General features: G+C 33.7%; 1 protein-coding gene across 5 annotated transcripts in view; it reads right to left on the bottom strand.

Annotated features, from left to right (window-relative positions):
* Positions 1-11,533: 11,533 nt before the first annotated feature.
* LOC117120918 overlaps positions 11,534-19,029 on the bottom strand; it is a 31,251-nt gene continuing 23,755 nt past the window's right edge. For all 5 annotated transcript variants that reach the window (XM_033266017.1, XM_033266019.1, XM_033266016.1 and 2 more), the window contains exons 9-11: positions 16,574-16,693; positions 15,331-15,465; positions 11,534-14,132 (exon numbers count right to left, since the gene is read on the bottom strand). In XM_033266017.1, coding sequence (XP_033121908.1) covers positions 14,114-14,132; positions 15,331-15,465; positions 16,574-16,693 — 274 coding nt within the window. In that variant the 3' untranslated portion in view covers positions 11,534-14,113. The remainder of the gene's footprint in view (positions 14,133-15,330; positions 15,466-16,573; positions 16,694-19,029) is intronic.

Raw genomic sequence — 19,029 nt, 5'->3', positions numbered from 1 at the left:
TATATAGTCTGTAAATAAGTAAAAATATAACTGTTTCCTTATACAAGACACAAGAAACTTTATTTGTCTTCAAATACAAAGACATTTTGGCATACACGGTATTTCATAAACTATTTAAAACTTGAGAAAAACGCAACGTTTCATCGGACTATGCAATTTATTATATGCAATTATGCAATTTATTTTATTTATTATGGTTTATTCCTTTACATAATCAGCTAAAGATCGGATATTTAAAACAGACCGTTATTTATAAAAATTCGGTAAAAAATAGGCTACCTGAGGAGGACAGATAGCTGCATTGTTGACTTGACTAGTGGCTAATAATTAGCCTCCCCCTTAACTAAACTTAATCTAATGATATACAGCAAAAAAGAAAAATAATAGCACATTTATTGAGGGCATTTTTAATTTATCCCTTTACATAACTGTCTAAATATTTTCTCGGATTTTAAAACAGACAGTTTACTTATGAAAATTCGGTAAACAATAGACTACATGGGGAGGTCAGATAACCACATAGTCATCAGGACTAAAATAGCTAATAGCCTTCCCATTAACTAATCTTCATACAGCAAATAAAGACAGATAATAATAGAATGCATCAAGAAAATAAAAGGGCTTAATATATTCAATTAAATTCTATTTAAATGTGATTATAGTTTATGCCTTTACATAACCAGCTAGATATTTTTTCAGATTACGTTTAAAGACGGTAGTAGCACTTGATGGTGTTGGTACCACGTTAAATTATCGTTTTCTTTATTAATAATCTACGGTATGTCGAGTATAATAAGTGTGTATTTTCGCTTCTTTATTCAATTGTACTGTTTTATTATTGTAACCGAATTTCATTGTTAATTATTGTTTGGATTTTGAATTAGATTTTATCAATATAGGCCTATTTGATGATCAATAAATAATTGAATTGATAATTGAATAAAGGGTGTTAAACTGAAGGCTCTGCCCTTTTAGTTCGGCCTTGCCTTTTCAAAATGAGCCAAGATGGTGTTTTATTAAATTTAGATTATACTTGAATTTTCGTGTATATTATATTATATCTTATTTCATAAATACATTAAGAAGCTATCTAGTCATACAATCCCCACCGCCACCTTCCGTATCATCTACTTTTAAGAGATTATTTCTATGATTTAACAACCCTGAGCAACATCCTTAAATTCATCTGGATCATTAGTTTGAATTTTAGGAATGTATTTACTGTATTCCTTTTGTTGTGACTTAGCATTGAAATAATTTAGAACATGACCCAGCTTACGGTGATCAGTTAGTCATTCTGTATAGATAGTAACCCAATTTTGATAAAGAAAAATAATAAAATTTTATACTTCGAAAACCTCCTGTAAAAACATACTGTCTGTGTAAAAGTAATGTAAAACCACCTAAAAATAACATTAAGTTTTTTAATGGTTAATTAATGGTTGTACATTTTAACTAAGCTATGTTTTTTTCCACAATTAAGCGACGTGAAAATACCTGTTTCAAATATTTTTTTATTAAGAATAAAACATTGTTCATTTACTATTTAAAAAGTGGTCCTGATAAAACAATCAAAACTATACTTTCTTGCTGATATATTCAGTTGAAATAAAGATAACATACACAAAACCTAATAATAATAGAGACAAAATGTGGCATGATTATATTGAGGTTCATATCATACTACATTTTTTAAATATTTAACTTATAATGTTTCATCTATAAGCAAATGTTATATTGTAAGCATCTGTTTGGAAGGGCCCACTTTCCGGTCTCATATTCGTTTGTGCTTGCTCGATACGATTTATTGGGTTCACTTTCAGATCAGTGGCACCCATCACTTTGATGGTGCACCCATAAACAATATAAAATATAAACAAAGGAAAGCAAAAGACAGTTCAAAAACAACAAACGGATAAATAGCATAACAAAAACAAAACCAAGCAATTTACAGTAAAGTTTTTACCCTATTTGTATATCTAACAAATTGTTACTATAATTAAGTAAGTAAACTGAATGAAACCCACTGAGCAGCACAAAAACCTGCACTTAGTAGTCATGTGAAATTACCGGAACGTCGATTATTTGCTCCTTGCTGCTTCTATTCTTGTAAATTTTAATGTTTTTGGGACAAATAAATGAGATGACCGAAAACTAAATCAGTTAATTATTTATAAACTGTTAAATTGGATGCTAATGTAATCATTTAAAAGATTTTAATTGTAAAAATGGTCAGCTAGTATGCTTCGATCTGTGTTTCACGGGCAGTAAATGACTTATTTGGTAGTTATAAAACGGGCAATTCAACGTTCAAAATGATCGTTCAATGCTGATATATCATGCCAGACAGTACCGTAAAATCTCGAATTCAAGCCCTGGGCATCTTTTTTTATTTTTGCGAACTTTCTTTTCGAGACTACTTTTGCAAAGTAAAGAGGGCGTCTTCTTTTCAAAATGAATGCTGTAAATTTTGTGAATTTGTACTATAAAACAATAAACAACCTGGTAGTTTCAAACACAACCATGCGCTGATTACAGCTGCAACATTATGGGGCATGAGTGTTGTGTTCCATGTGCTTGATCCAGTGACCGGGGGTAATAATGGAACGGATAGAGGTTACTGTAGTCTACAATAAGCGCTATAAGTCGACAATTATAATAATAATAATAATAATAATTATTATTATTATTATTATTATTATTATTATTATTATTATTATTATTATTATCATCATCATTATCATTATCATTATCATTATCATTATCATTATCATTATCATTATTATTATTATTATTATCATTATCATTATCATTATCATTATTATTATTATTATTATTATTATTATTATTATTATTATAAACAATGTAACATCAATCTGTATCATTGAGCGAATTTAACTGAATCACCTAAACTACTGTATAAACCAAGCTTGTATTTATTTTATTTATTTTTTTTAAAATTCATGTACAGTGTATGTACTCTGCTATATCGAAAAGAGATTCTATCTTGAAAAGTTAAGCCGATAGACTTCTTTTCGAGGCTAATTTTGCAAACTAAAGAGGGGCTTCAATTCAAGATGGGCTTAATCACTGGATGAAGCCCATCTTGGCTTCAATTCGAGGTTTTATGGTATATTATGCCCATTAAACATTTCCTGAGTGAAGTTTATGATCTTAAATTCGATTTGGAGCTGTATACTTTAATTAAAGATATTTTATATAACAAACTCGACCATGACAATGACAATTTATTTTATTTTCTTTGAGCATCAATATATAATAAATCATACAATAATCCAAGATAATGTAACAAAAAAAGTCAGTCAAAGAAAAGGGGAAATTCCAGAAGCATATAATGCTTGTAAATGGAACACCCCATTACAATTATGTAATCGGTTCAAAATTCAGAATAAACGTCACCATCATCTTATTGTTAGTATACTGTAGATACTTTGACAATATAATTAATCAGTGGCGAATTCAAGGGTGAGGGGAAGTGGTCTGAGAGTCTGAAAGTGCCATTTCCAGCCATTTAGGTGCCATAATCGTAAATTTTCTTACCTTAGCCCCAACCATAGTGGGGCTGAGGTGGTATAGACCCTCCATCTGTCGAAGTCCCTCCCTGGGCCCCATCTATTTAAAATTCCTGGATCATCAACATCACTTTTATTATCATCAACTATAGGCCTAGCTTTGTCATAATAAATATATCATAAAATTACGCTACCATGCATGTTTGTTTACTAGGCACAATTATTTTCCAATTGGCTTGCATTACGAATGCTTCAACGCTTTTTAAATTTTGGTAGCGGAAATTATCAGCATCAAATCCAAGTGAACTGTTAGCGAAAACGGCGTTCCATATGCCATCGTATAATGCTTTACAAAGTCAAGGAATTTATAATGAGATATAGTATATTAAAGTTCTGGAAAAGCACCTGCAAAAGACGGTTTCCAAATGCGAATACCTGATTACGCTTTCAATTATTCAGAATCGCTTTTATTACGCTGTCACGATTGAATACTCGCCGGAAGTTACCATCACAGTGAAGTTGAGAGGGGACAGATGTTCTGGTGGCAAACGGGTATATATAGATTTTCAGTGGCACTAACATTCGTATATTTGTCTCGTTGCCGTCCTGAAAAGATGTGCGAATAAATTCTGAAGCAAACGTGTAAGTACTTTTAATATTTAATTGTAAATTCAATGTAAATTTGGATCCAACTCTCCTTAAAAACGTATTTGAGGCAAGATACCACTGGTATAATTTTTCTTAACGACGAACAAATTTGATCATTTTAAAACGACGAACTAACCAGATATAACAACTCAAATTAATAGTCACAATAATATGACATTTGGAAAGTTAATTCTTCAACTACAATCTCAGCAATAATACAAAAAATGTGTGTAGGCCTATTATATTCGATGTTTTATGTAAATTTACATATATGCTTTTACATTAAAAAAAATACCGGTATATCAGTCATATTTTTAGTCTTTAGTTTGATTTTTTTTTTTGGAAAATTATAAAAGTATATAAAAATGTGTAAAAACAAGTTTATACATAGGACGTTGTATTTGATATTGATGGCATATACAAGTTTACAAGACACGTTTATATTATATAACGTAATATCTGTTTTTCTAATAAATATTTACAAAATAATATGTTTTTATACGCAAAGTAAACAACTGTAAGTGCAAAAATTTCTTCTTAAAATTGAAATGAATGAATATCTTGACAAAATGTTTACTGCTAAAGATGATAGTGTTTTTTTAAATTAAAATATTGTCATAATTATTCCAAAAGAAAGTACTGCTTGTTTTACCATAATGTATTTAGGCCAAAAAGCTCATAGAATCCGATGTAGCATTATGTTGTAGTATTATACAATTACATGAAACGAATATCTCGACGAAGTGTTTACTATTAATATTATATAGGCTTTAGTAGACGGATTCGTGTTAGTATGGTAGACGTATGGAATAAAAACACTGGTTGCACTTTAGACTAAATTCTATATTATTTATTACACAAGCTTTCGCCGGTAGTCAATGCTGGCTCATTAGGTGCATTACTTATGAATAATAATAATTGTTTTGTTTTGACGTCAGTAATTGTCCTATTTAACTGTATGAATACTGCCTGCCTTATCATAATGATTATTCTGTTCTGGGCCCCAAATCTGAATCCTACTTGGCATTACCGTAGCATTATTATACTCCATAAATTAAGATGAAATAGCATTATTATAATTAAAGGACACGTAGATCCTATACAGAAATACTAATTAAGCATAGCATCATTTGAAAGTAAGAAAGCAAAAGTATCACAAGCTTTCGTATACTCAGTACACAACTTCAGGTAAATGTGTAGGCTATAAGAAAGCTCGTGATAAAACCGCAACAGTCTAAAGGTGCTACCTTTTGCTTTCTTATTGTTATGTATTAGACGGCGATCATCATATTGTTCATCATTTAAAAGCATGACTCAAAATAATACTAGTAAAACACATTGGTTAAAAATGGCAGTAGCAGATTCTTACCTCGTTATATGAATCCCAGTTTCCAATTGTACACATGCTTGTTAAACCTTTTCTTTAGTTTCCATCGTTGTAAATGTAACTGCCATCTCGAATGTCTTTCCATGTAGATTTATTCTGCCAGCTAATACATCCCCACTGATCATAACCTTGGTTGACATTTTTTTTACTTTCTTCATTCAGTTGTCGGAGCGTTCTGTATTTTATGTGGGATGTGGTCTAAGGATGTATGCGGCAAATCTTAGGTTACTTTTTCCATACCATTTACCATTTACTCAATCTAGGTTTCTGAAAATGTTCTCCATTGTGACTGTGAACCGCCGGTTTGGCGAGATTGGATCAACTTCTTTTACGACATTGAATGTTCCTGTTTCTTTCCACCGAGGTACACTCTTGCAGAAACCTCGGGTACATAGCCCTGATAGCCCTGGTGATAAGGATATATTTGCTCCATGTGAGCTGGTTTTATAAAACATGAAATAGCTCAACGGAAGAAGAAGAACAACAATAATAATACTCAATATTAATAGCAACATTCCATTTCATATATTGTATTTGCTCCATGCGAGCTGGTTTTATAAAACATGAAAGAGCTTATATAATACTCAATATTAATAACAACATTCCATTTCATATATTGTATTGATTTAAAACAACTTTTAAAATATTACTACTAATATTAGTATTTCATATTTATTATTCATCATAATCAAATGATATAGTATTTAGTAACAACATATACAGATATTAATGCCAATAGATAAATAGTAATAACAGTGCTCGGAGCTATTGGCCTATATGTATTATATACATTTGCAACTGAAGGACTCTTGTTGTCCGAAACTCTGGTTCTATTACGTCTATTTTTGACTTTTGTAATTTGTATCTCTACCGAGACCCAGCCATTGTTTTCCATAGCATTGCTGTACTGCAATACACTATGTTGCCTTTAAATTGATGCTATTCGTTTTGGATTTTCCATCATGACGTTTAAAATAATTTTTAACGCATTATCACATTACGTAAACAATTTGTTGAGAAAATATTCCGTATTTTTACTAATACAAGAGTAATGATACGGAGAGCAAATATGAATTAATGACTGATACAGTAAACGCTGTCAATATACTATCCATTGTATATTAATTGTGGCTTTTATTTTTACCTTCAAATGTTAGGCCTATTTAGTATCCCGAAACTTCTGTTTGACGGATCGTGCGCAAAGAGTCAACACACTTGTTTTACTATGTTATGGCATCGCCTAACCTATGCTAACTATAGGGAAGGTAATTGACAATTGCACTTACTATAATAGTCAATAATAGTAAAAAATAGTTTTACACTAACAAGAATCTACAAAATATTGGACGAGGACTTGTCACGCTACAGAAGCAACACATGTGTGAATTCATTATTCAAATTAGTTATTACAGTACAATGGAAGAAGCTAGCAAATCTGATATTATTTTTGGCTCTCAAAAGTTGGGAGGATGACAAAAGACAGAAGACATTTCCCAAAGTCATTTAAACGATTGCCTTTATTTTTTCTGGCGGCCTTTTGCGAGTAGTAATAATATTAGATACATTTACATAAACTCTACATACATAACGAGTTTCTTTTAAAATGAATGTTTGATAAAGCTTCCGGTCAATGAAATGTGATGCTCTCATTGCTTAATATAGTGAGACAATAGAAATCGCAAGGGGTGTGATTTAAAACGACAGGGTAGCATGACATAGCTTTCGGAAATGCCAGAGTAGTGCAACGATCCAAAATTGATGTGGACTAAAAGCAGTGGATAATGCAATCAGTGAGTTATTGAATATGCAGCAGGAACCGAATTAATTGACAGACAATAAAATACAATTGCCTTTCGGATTTCAATTAAGAATGCAGGTGTTTACAAAATTGCACCAACAGGTGAGTTAACGGAGCATTACAAAGGCTGATTCATTAGGACACTGGTATCGATTCGTTAACCCGGATATTGAGCATCGCATCTTAGGGGAACACTGTTTAACGTTAGCCCGGCGACCAACACTGTGAATCGTTGGCGTTTTGTTCGTTCGGCTCGCGTCAATCAGTGTGTACCTATTCAGCATGACGTTTCTTTCAAATGCAATGCCATTGGTTTGTATTACGCACACGTGCTCCATGTACTTAGGCAGACAAAATGATTTCATGAACACGCCTCTTTAGAGAGGCTTAGGGAGTGGCGTTCTTTATAAAAGTCCTGTTGCTGTCTCTTATACACATCTAGATGTGTATAAGAGACAGCGCCACTGCTGGTAAACAATTGTATAGAACACAACATTTTAAGACACTGCGCATTTAAGTACCCATTGTTTTGTGACGTTTTGCGCTAGAAGGAATTTATAATATTGTAATTATTATGTATTTATGGACGTATAAATACCGCAATCGCGTATGTAAAACTATACATTTGGCGTGTAGGCTGATATTGTTAGTGGTTTATTGGTTTAATAGCTCTATGGTTTATGCAAAGGTTTCTAGTTATTTTATTTATTGTATTCTTTCAATCTCGCTCAAATTCTAATTGTCATTGTTTGCTATTGCTATATTTAAAAAAATTGTAATTGATTGACCAGCTAAACATAAAGCTTCTGATTTTAACTTCACTATTAAACAGGCTATACTATCTTATAAACAAAATTTGCGAAAACTTTCACAACTGTTCATAAATAACAGTCAACTTATAAACTTGTTCAGGCCTTAGATCTATCACGACTGTATTATTAAAATGATGTCTATGGGAACTAATGAAGAAATTACATCATGTAACAGCAAGACATAATTGCTCTTATTCCTAAATGTAAAATTTAATAATTTTCCTGCATAGTCTCCATTGCTTACATATTTATGTTGGAAAAACACCAAAGATCAAGCAACGGATCAAGTCACTCCATCCTTGCATCAAAGTAGCCTAGAGTTGCTGTCTTTTTAAAGCCGTGCTTCAGAGCACCTAATTATGTCAAACGCTCTACCCATGATTGCGTCGACAAATGGCTAAAGACTAAAGCAGCTGAATTATTATTGTCATTGTTAACGTAGGTTATTGATTGCTTTTTTTACGTAACATTTATTTTCCAATACATTCCCGTCCTCATCAAAGCGTAATCAAGGCAACACTGACTTCTAAAAATGCTAAAATTAACAATTAGATATGCATTATGATTCATGAAAGTGTACTAAAAGACACATCATCAACAGGTAAACATCTTTTTTATAAGTTTAAATTCGACCAGTTAGTTACCCATCATCCACCTCTTCTTCAAGTTGTTCTGGAAGGATTAATTCGCTTCTTCCTGAGTTGTTTAAATCCGTCTGCCAACATCAGTATCGATGACGGTTTTGTTATCTGTTCAGTAATAATTTACCTTCTAATACCCATGCAGTGTTCTCCAAAATACTACTATAATTGAGCTTTAAATAGATTTCCACCACTGCTGTTAAGACTTCTTCGTCAACTTTCGTTTCCTCTACGGTGCTGGAAGCTCAGGTCGATCGTTTTTCCCTGCCAAAGTACAGTCCATGTCCGTGTATTTCCCTTTCCGTGCAAGCGATTTCGAATGTGAAAAACGAGTGAGTTGTGATCAAAATGATGGAATACACAAAGAAATGAATACTTAATGCATTGTTCAATCTCATAGAATCGTAGATAGACCTTATTATGAACCTCAGATCAACAATGGCTGACATCTCGTGACGATCTGGTTGTCACCTTATATGCATCTATATGTGTATCTAAAGATTATGTGAATCGTACTGCAAAGGTGGGTTGTGAGCCTAATCCAAAATCCCACATGCAATTTGCTACAATTATACTATAACGATACAGAGATCTGTACATCACCACATAATGTTATAAAATGAAAGTAGAGACATCAATTATACAGCAAAAATATATAAAAACCGGAGAGGATTTTTCAAAACAAGGCAAGTTACTGTCTACAAGAGAAACAGTTACTCTGTCTAAAGATTTGTTTGTGTATTGGCCTGATAATTAGACGTCGACTAGCCCACTCTTCACCAACACCCTCAATATACTGTACACGTGACACATAATTTGATATTATTGCTCTTTCTAGGACTGATGTTGATGTTTTCACTGATATTTGTAGAATTGGTGTTGACGATCTTCCCTTTGCTTGCTAAAAAGATCTTGCATCATTCTCTCACAATGAAAAGCCCTTTCCCATTGTTCAAAATATTCTGAGAATTTTTTCTGAATTATCTTCTTTTACGTTTCAATTACAATATGGAACACTTTATAAACCAAGTCCTCTTTAGAGAGGCTTAGGGAGTGGCGTTCTTTATAAAAGTCCTGTTGTCACAGGAATTAAGCAAGGACTTTTTGCTTAGAAGGCAAGCCTCAAAATGATAAGCTACGGTATCCTATATTTTTTTCTCATTCCTGATGATGACATAATTAATGTCGGAATATTGAATCCCGACACGATGGCGTGCATTTCGATACTTAGAGTATGTATTATCCTATCCTATATCAATTAGCATAATTTGTAGAATTGTCTTTCCTGTGCACTGCAGAAAAATGGGCTTCCTCCAATTATCACTTCAACAAATTTAGTAAACAAACCTCAAGGATACTGTATTCTACAACAGTGACGTCTGCTACCTCTTTCATAACACGTGGAGGTCGCCCATTCTGAACCAGCATATTTTGGAGGACTTAACGTTGTTAATTTCACAGGAAAAGAAGAAATCTTTTAGCATGCAAGTCTTCATTTCATAATTGTTTGTTGTTAGTGCCATATCTTTCTCAGATGGCTGACCCCAATTTTATTTTGGTCTTGTCACTGTATTCACTTTCACATAGTTACTTTTAAAAATTTCGCTTTCTATTTCTCATAATCGTTGTTGTGTCTGGTAGCAGAACAATGCCGCAATGCATGATACATTTCCATACTTAAATTGTTGACGCCTATTCAAGGAATGTTTGTCTCTTCATTAAAATATACAAGCACATACATTTTTATTGTAGGTAAGAGATACATGCAAAACAACATACTTGAATATAATACTACTTTAATGACTGTATTGGAACTATTTCCTGTGTAAAGCTGGAAATAAACCAAAACTGATCTTAGTGCCTACACACAATGATGTGCAGTACTTTACCTAAATTCCTTGTCAGAAACCAGAAAAGCATGCACCATCTTTAATTCGGGTGCACACTGTGTTGGCCAACGAGATTCTATGGACAAGGTGTGCACAACTGATTAAAAACAGTTCGTTCAGATTTTGAAACAGTGTTTTTGTCAAGTGATCACAGGAAGCAGAGATGGATTGGCCAGCCCATGTAGTGTTCACCCTACTTTACACTATGGGGAATGGTATCTTGTTCTACGACTAAAAGAGTTCAATCTAAGTTAGACCTTACAAGTACTCAAATAGCAACAATTAATGAAAAGACATTATAATACCCCACATATAGAAAATCACAGATACTTAAATATAAAAAATATCCTAGAACAGAATCTATTTATACTAAACTGTGGTGAAATTTGGAAACATCCTTAAAAGGCAATTAAAATTAAAATTATTTATTTAATTAAATTTACAGGTCTCCCTCTAATTAAAGACCCCTACAAATAAAGACCACCTTCTGTTCTTTATTTTCTCTGTTCTTTGAATCTCATGCATAATATTTTTCTGCTTTTTCTTTACATTCAGCTTACCTTTTCTTTAATAATAATGAAAATAGGTCGATTTTTAGCCACAAGTAAACAATGTCTCTAAGTGCCATGTCTAAGTATTTATTAAAGCCCAATTTTCTGTGGTCCCATACTAACAAATATCTTTTTTATTTTAGAGACCAAAGATACTAAAGACCATGGAAACCCCAGTCCTAAATGTGGTCTTTAGTTGAAGTAAGACCTGTATTTATAATTGCTCATTAAAAAAAAAGATCAAATAAATTTACAACTTCTAATTCGACACAGATTTACTACAAGAATTCAATGTTTGCTGACTAACAAACTTTTAATTACAAGGAAAAAACTTAAAATTGATTAACAGTCAATTTAAGGGTAACTTAAGACAAGCATATAGAACAGATGTTTTTATATTTCTGTTGACTGGCAATGAAAAAAGATTTATTCTAATTTTTAATGTAACAACTTGCCTACTATACAAAGAAATTCAAATATTGAACTTCATGTAGTTTCTTACCTCAACACAGACAGTATCTTATTTTTAAATTAATATATCCACTTACAGCTTATTACTAATACTTCAACTATTTTATTATATTAAAAATACTTTTCTCCAATAAACTGGAGTACAAGTACTAAGATAAATATCTTGATATTATTAAGACAGTACTAAGGTGTCTGATACAGACACTTACAGTATAAACAAGTTTGTTTTACTCTTTTTAAATACTAGGTAATCATAATTAAAAATATACTTAATTAACTATAATGATTATTCATAATTAAGTATACTATATACTTCATTATGAATTATAAAAATCATTGATAATTAAGTATATTATATATCACCTACAATGTACATATCTAAAATATTATTGTTAATCATTGTCAATATTGGGTATTACAAGTGAAATGATATAAATATATAACAACAATAATAATAATAGTATACTACATAAGGGATTATGGAGGTGTTTAAAAACACATGCAGATATGGGGAATAATATAATACATGACAGGGGGCACAGTGCAGCCTGTCGGCCTCATGTTGCCCAATGGCAATTTTATTGTAGCCCATGAAAATATATTAAATATCATGTGTGTAGCTTGCCTACCGCCTGTGGTTAGAAAACCCCCCTGTAGTTACAGCCCGATATTGAACATCTGTAAAACTCAACAATAAAACTGAAAATAAAACTTTTTGGTGTATGTAGTTTATGCAAGTACATTGGAAATGTCAAATTTCAACCATAATTACTTGTGGCTCTCAGTGTTACACCAAAAATCCAGTTTGCCCCTCTACCCATTTTTAGGCCCACCCCTGCAATAAACCATACCACTGAAATATTCAATTTTCACTTGTGAGCCTGCCACCTGTGTGTCATTGTAATTAAGTATGAAAATTATATAAATTCCAATATTTTACCTATAATTATAACTATAATTGTTTTTCAGATGATAACTTGTTATTAGCTAACATCTCATACAGAAACACACAATAAATCTGGTACACAGACCATAATTAATCCTTTATATAATTATTACAATAATATTTTATAATAATTATTTTCTATAATTATGTACAAAGCAGAAGCATAGGTTTTGACATTAAATCCCCAGTCTCCATTTCTACATTCTCATAAATACAAATTGCATTTGCATCCACTATATTTTCCTTTTCATTATTCAGCAATATTGTGCAAGACAGTGTTACATACAGGCCCATTAATCGAACTCAAATGAAAAATAGTTTGGAAATAATTTATGCGACTTTATTGATGGCAGCCTATCTTTCCACTGCAAGTTCATAGAATCAACTGTTTTAATAAAGAACATAACGTACAATCGATTATGGCGCACAACAGTAGTCATTTTATGGAGTAACAATGCGCATCTTCTACAGTATTTTTCTGATTAATCATTGAAAATATTAAAACAGCAGGAAGTCACAGCCCAACTAACACAATACATATGGTTTGGTACGTTACAAAATAGCATTCACACAATGTTTTAGGAGCGTTCAAACTTTATGACGTTGCAAAATTAGATTATAATCATGTACTTAATATGGTTCTATGCAAATAATGTTTTTAACACCAAACTGTAATGTTATTGTAACATTCTTATAATGTAATATTGTTGCCTGGGAGAGTGAGCATTGTTCAAGATAATGATAAACGTCAACCACTGTAAGGCTATTAGATATAGCTGTTTACGCTAAACGTGATATTGTATTTCATTTGGCATTTAATCTACATGACACATTCAAATTCTGTTCCAATGTGAACAACAAACAATACATTCCAGATGATCTACAAACTTGGAATCAAATCAATCAGTGTAGCAATATAACATAGCAACATACTGTAATGTGTTATTTCCACAAATAAGATAAATGATGATAAGCATAGTATTCAAGTTAAACTTGAATTAATTCTATTGTACTGAGAACATGATATTCCATTAGCAAACCAGGGTAAAATATGCAGAAGTGATAATAGATGGATAGATTCAAATCTTCAAATTTGGAAGTCAACCATGAATTCATAATTCCGTAACCACATATCTATCCAGTTTGTTAATTGTCAAAAAATGGGATATGTTGTCAGAGCCATTGGCTAGATTCACATTCTCGCTCCGTTATTTACAACTGTTTTGCACGGACAACAAGAGGCTGTGTTTATTCTAGCAGGTCACGCCATTTAAATGTTTATATCCTTAATGTTTTTGTACGTCCTGGTATGGTTTACGTTTCAATTGTAAAACACAGACATCCTCTACAAAATACTATCCCATGATACAAAGTAATCCACACAGCGACACAAAATGTTATCTGTTACTGCATGGTATTATTTCCATGTTGAGTCTTTCAAGTATTCATTTCCTTTCTGTAGGGAAAAAAAAGTTGAATAATGTAGAAAAATATAATTTAACAGTTGAAAAAAATTTGAGTGGTCAGCATAGTGGACTGGTTGGTGCATCGAAAATGGACAGCACAGTGGGACAGGTCATTGTAGTAGAATTGATTGGTGCAGTGAAAGCAGTTGGTGCAGTGGGAGCGGTCAATGCTTTGAGAGTGGACAGCATATTAGTTGGCATAGTGGAATTGGTTGGTGCAGTGAAAGTGGTCAGTGCAGTGGGAGCGGTCAGTTTAATGAGAGGAGACGGCCCTGCAGTTGGTGTAGTGGAATTGGTTGGTGTAGTGGAATTGGTTGGTGCAGTGAAAGCGGTCGGTGCAGTGGGAGCGGTCAGTTTAATAAGAGGAGATGGCCCTGCAGTTGGCGTAGTGGAATTGTTTGGTGCTGTGAAAGCGGTCGGTGCAGTGGGAGCGGTCAGTTTAATGAGAGGAGACGGCTCTGCATTTGGCGTAGTGAAATTGGTTGGTGCAGTGAAAGCGGTCGGTGCAATGGGAGCGGTCAGTTTAATGAGAGGAGACGGCCCTGCAGATGGTGTAGTGGAATTGGTTGGTGCAGTGAAAGCGGTCAGTTTAATAAGAGGAGATGGCCCTGCAGTTGGCGTAGTGGAATTGGTTGGTGCTGTGAAAGCGGTCGGTGCAGTGGGAACGGTCAGTTTAATGAGAGCAGATGGCGCAACAGTTGGTGTAGTGGAACCGGTTGGTGCAGTGAAAGCAGTCAGTTCAATGAGAGTAGACTGAGACAGTGCAGTGGTCGACCTAGTGGAAAGTGTTGGTGTAGTGTAGTAGGTGTAGTGGAGTCGGTAGTGGTTGGCATAGCGGCTTTGGTCTGAAGATACAGATGGGAAATTAATGTAATGAAATGGAAACAGTTGGCAGGTGGACGTTTGGGTTTATAATCTTAAGGGTACGGGTCTTAATAAAACATGCTGGCTATTGCATTTAGGTTTACATGTTACACTTTTTAAGTTTGTCTCTCTTCTGATTAGATGTTGCAAATTTTACTGACTGTATGCTATTGAGGAAGGGGGTGGGGTGGATGTTGGGGTGGAAGTTGCACATGTATGTTTTCAAAAAATTACCAGAAACATTATATTTATTTGTTATGAAGGTTGATATGGTATTAGCTGTATGACTAACAAATCAAGGTAGCCTAGTGTTTGGTGACATACCTGTGTCCAGACCTTCGATGCAAGCTGCATATTAACTGCCAAAGTTCATTGTTGGATACTTCTGTTAGATAATCTGTACAAAGCTCCCAGTCAAGAGCATGAGCTAGCTCCTCTGTTGCCATGTTGCTACAATCCCTTTAAAATACAAATGAAATAAGCAAACATGAATATTCATAATAATGATAATGCTGAGTGTGAAACAGGAATGGGAGTCATAGGCAAAGGCACTGGGAGGCACAAGGAAGGGATGCAGGAATAAGAAAGGTACAGAGAGAAGTATAGTGGAATGAAGAATGGAAAAGGAAATGGAAATCAACTTGGATAGTGCCTTACACAATTATAAATCATCTCAAAGCGCTTACAGAAAGTGAAAAAGAATAAAGAAAATAAACCCATCAACCATCCTGAAACTAACCCTCACATTAGATAAGAACATGTGCGTAGGCCAGGGGTGTGGGGATGCAAGGAGCACCCACCTCCCCATGGCAGCAAATTGGTACCACACCCAAGTGGGTTAAAATGCTAAAAATTAGGCTGGACAATGGTGCAGATATACTGGTTTATTTGTTATTAATTTGATTATTATGTAAACTGTTATATGACCACCTTCGCCAACCGTTGGGCCTGCCATGTGCAAGGTGTGCAAACATTAAGAACTGCTGTGATAATGCATTGTAATAACAATAATAATAGTAATCTTAACAGTTCAAGTGAAACTTTACAGTTAATAGGATTCACGGTGGGTACCATAGGGTTGAACGCAAAAATAAGCTGATGCAGCTGCTGCAACGTCATAGAATACTCCCCCAGGGAGCTTGAGTTTGTGTTCCATACGCGTTCAATCAAATGACCGGCGATAAGGAAATGTGAAGTGCATAGAGGGCTTAACAAGCTACCATTATTATTATTATTATATTCTTAATCCCCACTCCCTGAGTAGGGCCCAGTGCAATTCTGCTGGAAGGCCTAATGCTACTGGCCATTGTCCATCTGAAGCCTAGAGACAAAATGAAATACACCAACTAACGCAAATTGTGGTGAAGAATTACAATCAAATTCAATATACAGTACAGTAAACTGAATGAAATGCTAAGTGTGTTTCATTGTTATTTTATTAATCTTTATACTATGTCAACCAGGATACGGAGTGACATTTACACATGGCTTTATATCAAATACAAAGTGACTTTAATACGTTACTTGGAATGTATTAAATGTTAACTATACAAAACTAATAGGTTACCTGTCTCTTAAATCAGGCATTTGCGCAACCAATCGTGAACACTGTGATACAACCCATAGGTCGCAATCCTGTTGACTTTGAACTTCATCAATTTTTGGTCCATAGAGCATCATAGACGTCCTACAAAACAAAATTTGTATATTTATAATAAGTTTTACATTTGCTGAATACATTTCTTTGTTTAATGTTACCACAGTTTTAGTTGTTGAGGTATCATGCTTCCCACATGTGTGTATGTCGCTTCCATCTTAAGATAAGCCAAAGAGGTCTCCTAAAATAAAGCCTACTTCAAAAGAACACTACATACAGCAGGAGGAAACATATGGTGCAAACACTTGATAACAATGCTCTGTGTATTTAAAGAAGCTCAATGTCAAGAGAAAATATAAGAATAGAAAAGATAACGTTGACAAATCAAGAAACAGCATCTTCTGCAAAGTAACAACCCCATGAATTCATGCAAAATTGCCATTGCAGGACAATAAACCCAAGCATTCACTACGTCCAATGGTCGTTGGCCGACATTATTCTATGAAGAATGCAACGCCATGATGTGCATGCAACAGTTCGATTTTAATGATCCGTTCAGACTGCCATTGACAATCACCAGACGGCGTTGCGTCATCTATCGCTCACTGAGAGCGGAATTGGGTTTGGCATACGAGGGTCGTATGACCATCCGTACGACACAGAGAGTGTCAAGCTTAAGAGCAGTTCTAGAAGCTTCAAAGCATGGAAGTATTTCAAAGTCAATTTAAGCACATACAGGCTAAGACCCACGTGAATGGTCATCGGAAGTAACATGTGCATGACATTATATTCTATAATCAAATAGAAAATAATACAGTGCTCATAGAGGAACACATATTCTAGTTCATCAAAGATACTTGCAAGCCAGTACTCAACCTACGAGCCAACTAGTCTCACTTCTTTGAAGCTTAAATCATGTAATCAGAGATAGTAGGTAGTTTTCGCCGCATGACCTTAACCTTAGCGCTAACGGATGACGTCATATTTGAGCATCTTGAATTGCAGAGTACGTTAATTTCAGGATTTTACGTGCTTGACGTATGTTAGTTACGGGTTTGGGCATGCGTATTTCGATTTGTTTACAAAAGGGGCAGAGTGTGTTCGGTACTAACGGTAAAGTTAAGGTTAACATTGTGCGGCGAAAACTACCTATTCATCTAAGCGAACTTATTACATTAGAAACGAAAATGAAGCTAAAACAATAGTCATAAAATGGCCTTTCAGTTTCCTGAAACAAATCAATTCTGCATCATTATTTAAAGTAATTATTGCTAGACCAATTATCAGGAAAATTATTGCCCATATAATTATTAGAAAATACAGATTTGGCAAAAAATGATATTCCACTAATCAAATGCTAAATGATTTTTCATTATCATCCACACAATCCAGTTTTCATCCCTATCAAAAACATTGAATACAACAGTATATGGAAAATTATAATGGTGGAGATTTATATATGGAACAAATTTCAGTGGCCCATGCTAGACAGAAGGTCTTCTGTTGAAGCTTCAGGATATACTGTCTGCCTTTTGAATTTCTTTTGTATAGTTAAGTAAGTTCTTAGATCTTAATTAAAATTATATTAAGAAAATATTTTCCTGGTATATCTAAAGATACTTAAATAATACATAATCTCTTTAACTGTCTCGCAGAAATTTCATGCAAAAGTCTGCAAATCTTTTTTTGAACTTACATTCAATGTACTGACTTTTTCAATACTTTCAAAAGCAGTTCCATGTTTAAAATGAATATTTAAGTATCTGTAAGAATCTAGTAACCTAATATTTATTAATATTATGTCTAGTTGACCTTTAAAATGAAGGTCAGATTATCATCAGTAATAAAATTTAATACCAATGGATAGGACAATCATAGGCAGTTATTTCAATATAAAACTGTAATACATTTCCCTAATTCCAAAGGAGTGTGCACGTACACATGCTGATGATTTTTTTCATTTCATTTACGCAGATGTGGGATGAAATCCCGATTTCTGTTACCGACTTTAATTTTTGCAGTATACATAATTACCTGAAACTTGATTTATCTTCATTTTGTTGTATCTGTTAAACGTTTTTAATATTAATACTTTTGTATACCTGCAATAGTTGGTGTCTTTATATAGTGGATTCATTTTGCTTTTTGACAATCTGCCAGAATAGTGGTCACGGAACCTCTCCTGCGTTCACTGTCATGGTGTTGGTACTTGAGGGAACATGAGGGAACAAGTCAGTTTGCCCCAGGTGTTAATAAAGCATCAGTGGTGGCACCAGGATTTGCGGGGAGGCGCAAAAATGGGGGAGGTCTCCCCGCCCCCTGTACAGTACCAAAGACTAATTTGCTTTCAGTTTTTATATTATTTATTTTTTATTATTTTTTTTTTAAATAAGAAATTCAACAAATGGATTTGTAAGAGAAAAAAA

This window comes from Anneissia japonica, unplaced genomic scaffold (genome assembly GCF_011630105.1).
Source record: "Anneissia japonica isolate Jap-2015-1 unplaced genomic scaffold, ASM1163010v1 scaffold1626_len201304_cov172, whole genome shotgun sequence".
NCBI lineage: Eukaryota > Metazoa > Echinodermata > Crinoidea > Comatulida > Comatulidae > Anneissia > Anneissia japonica.
This window is presented reverse-complemented; position numbering and strand designations above follow the sequence as displayed.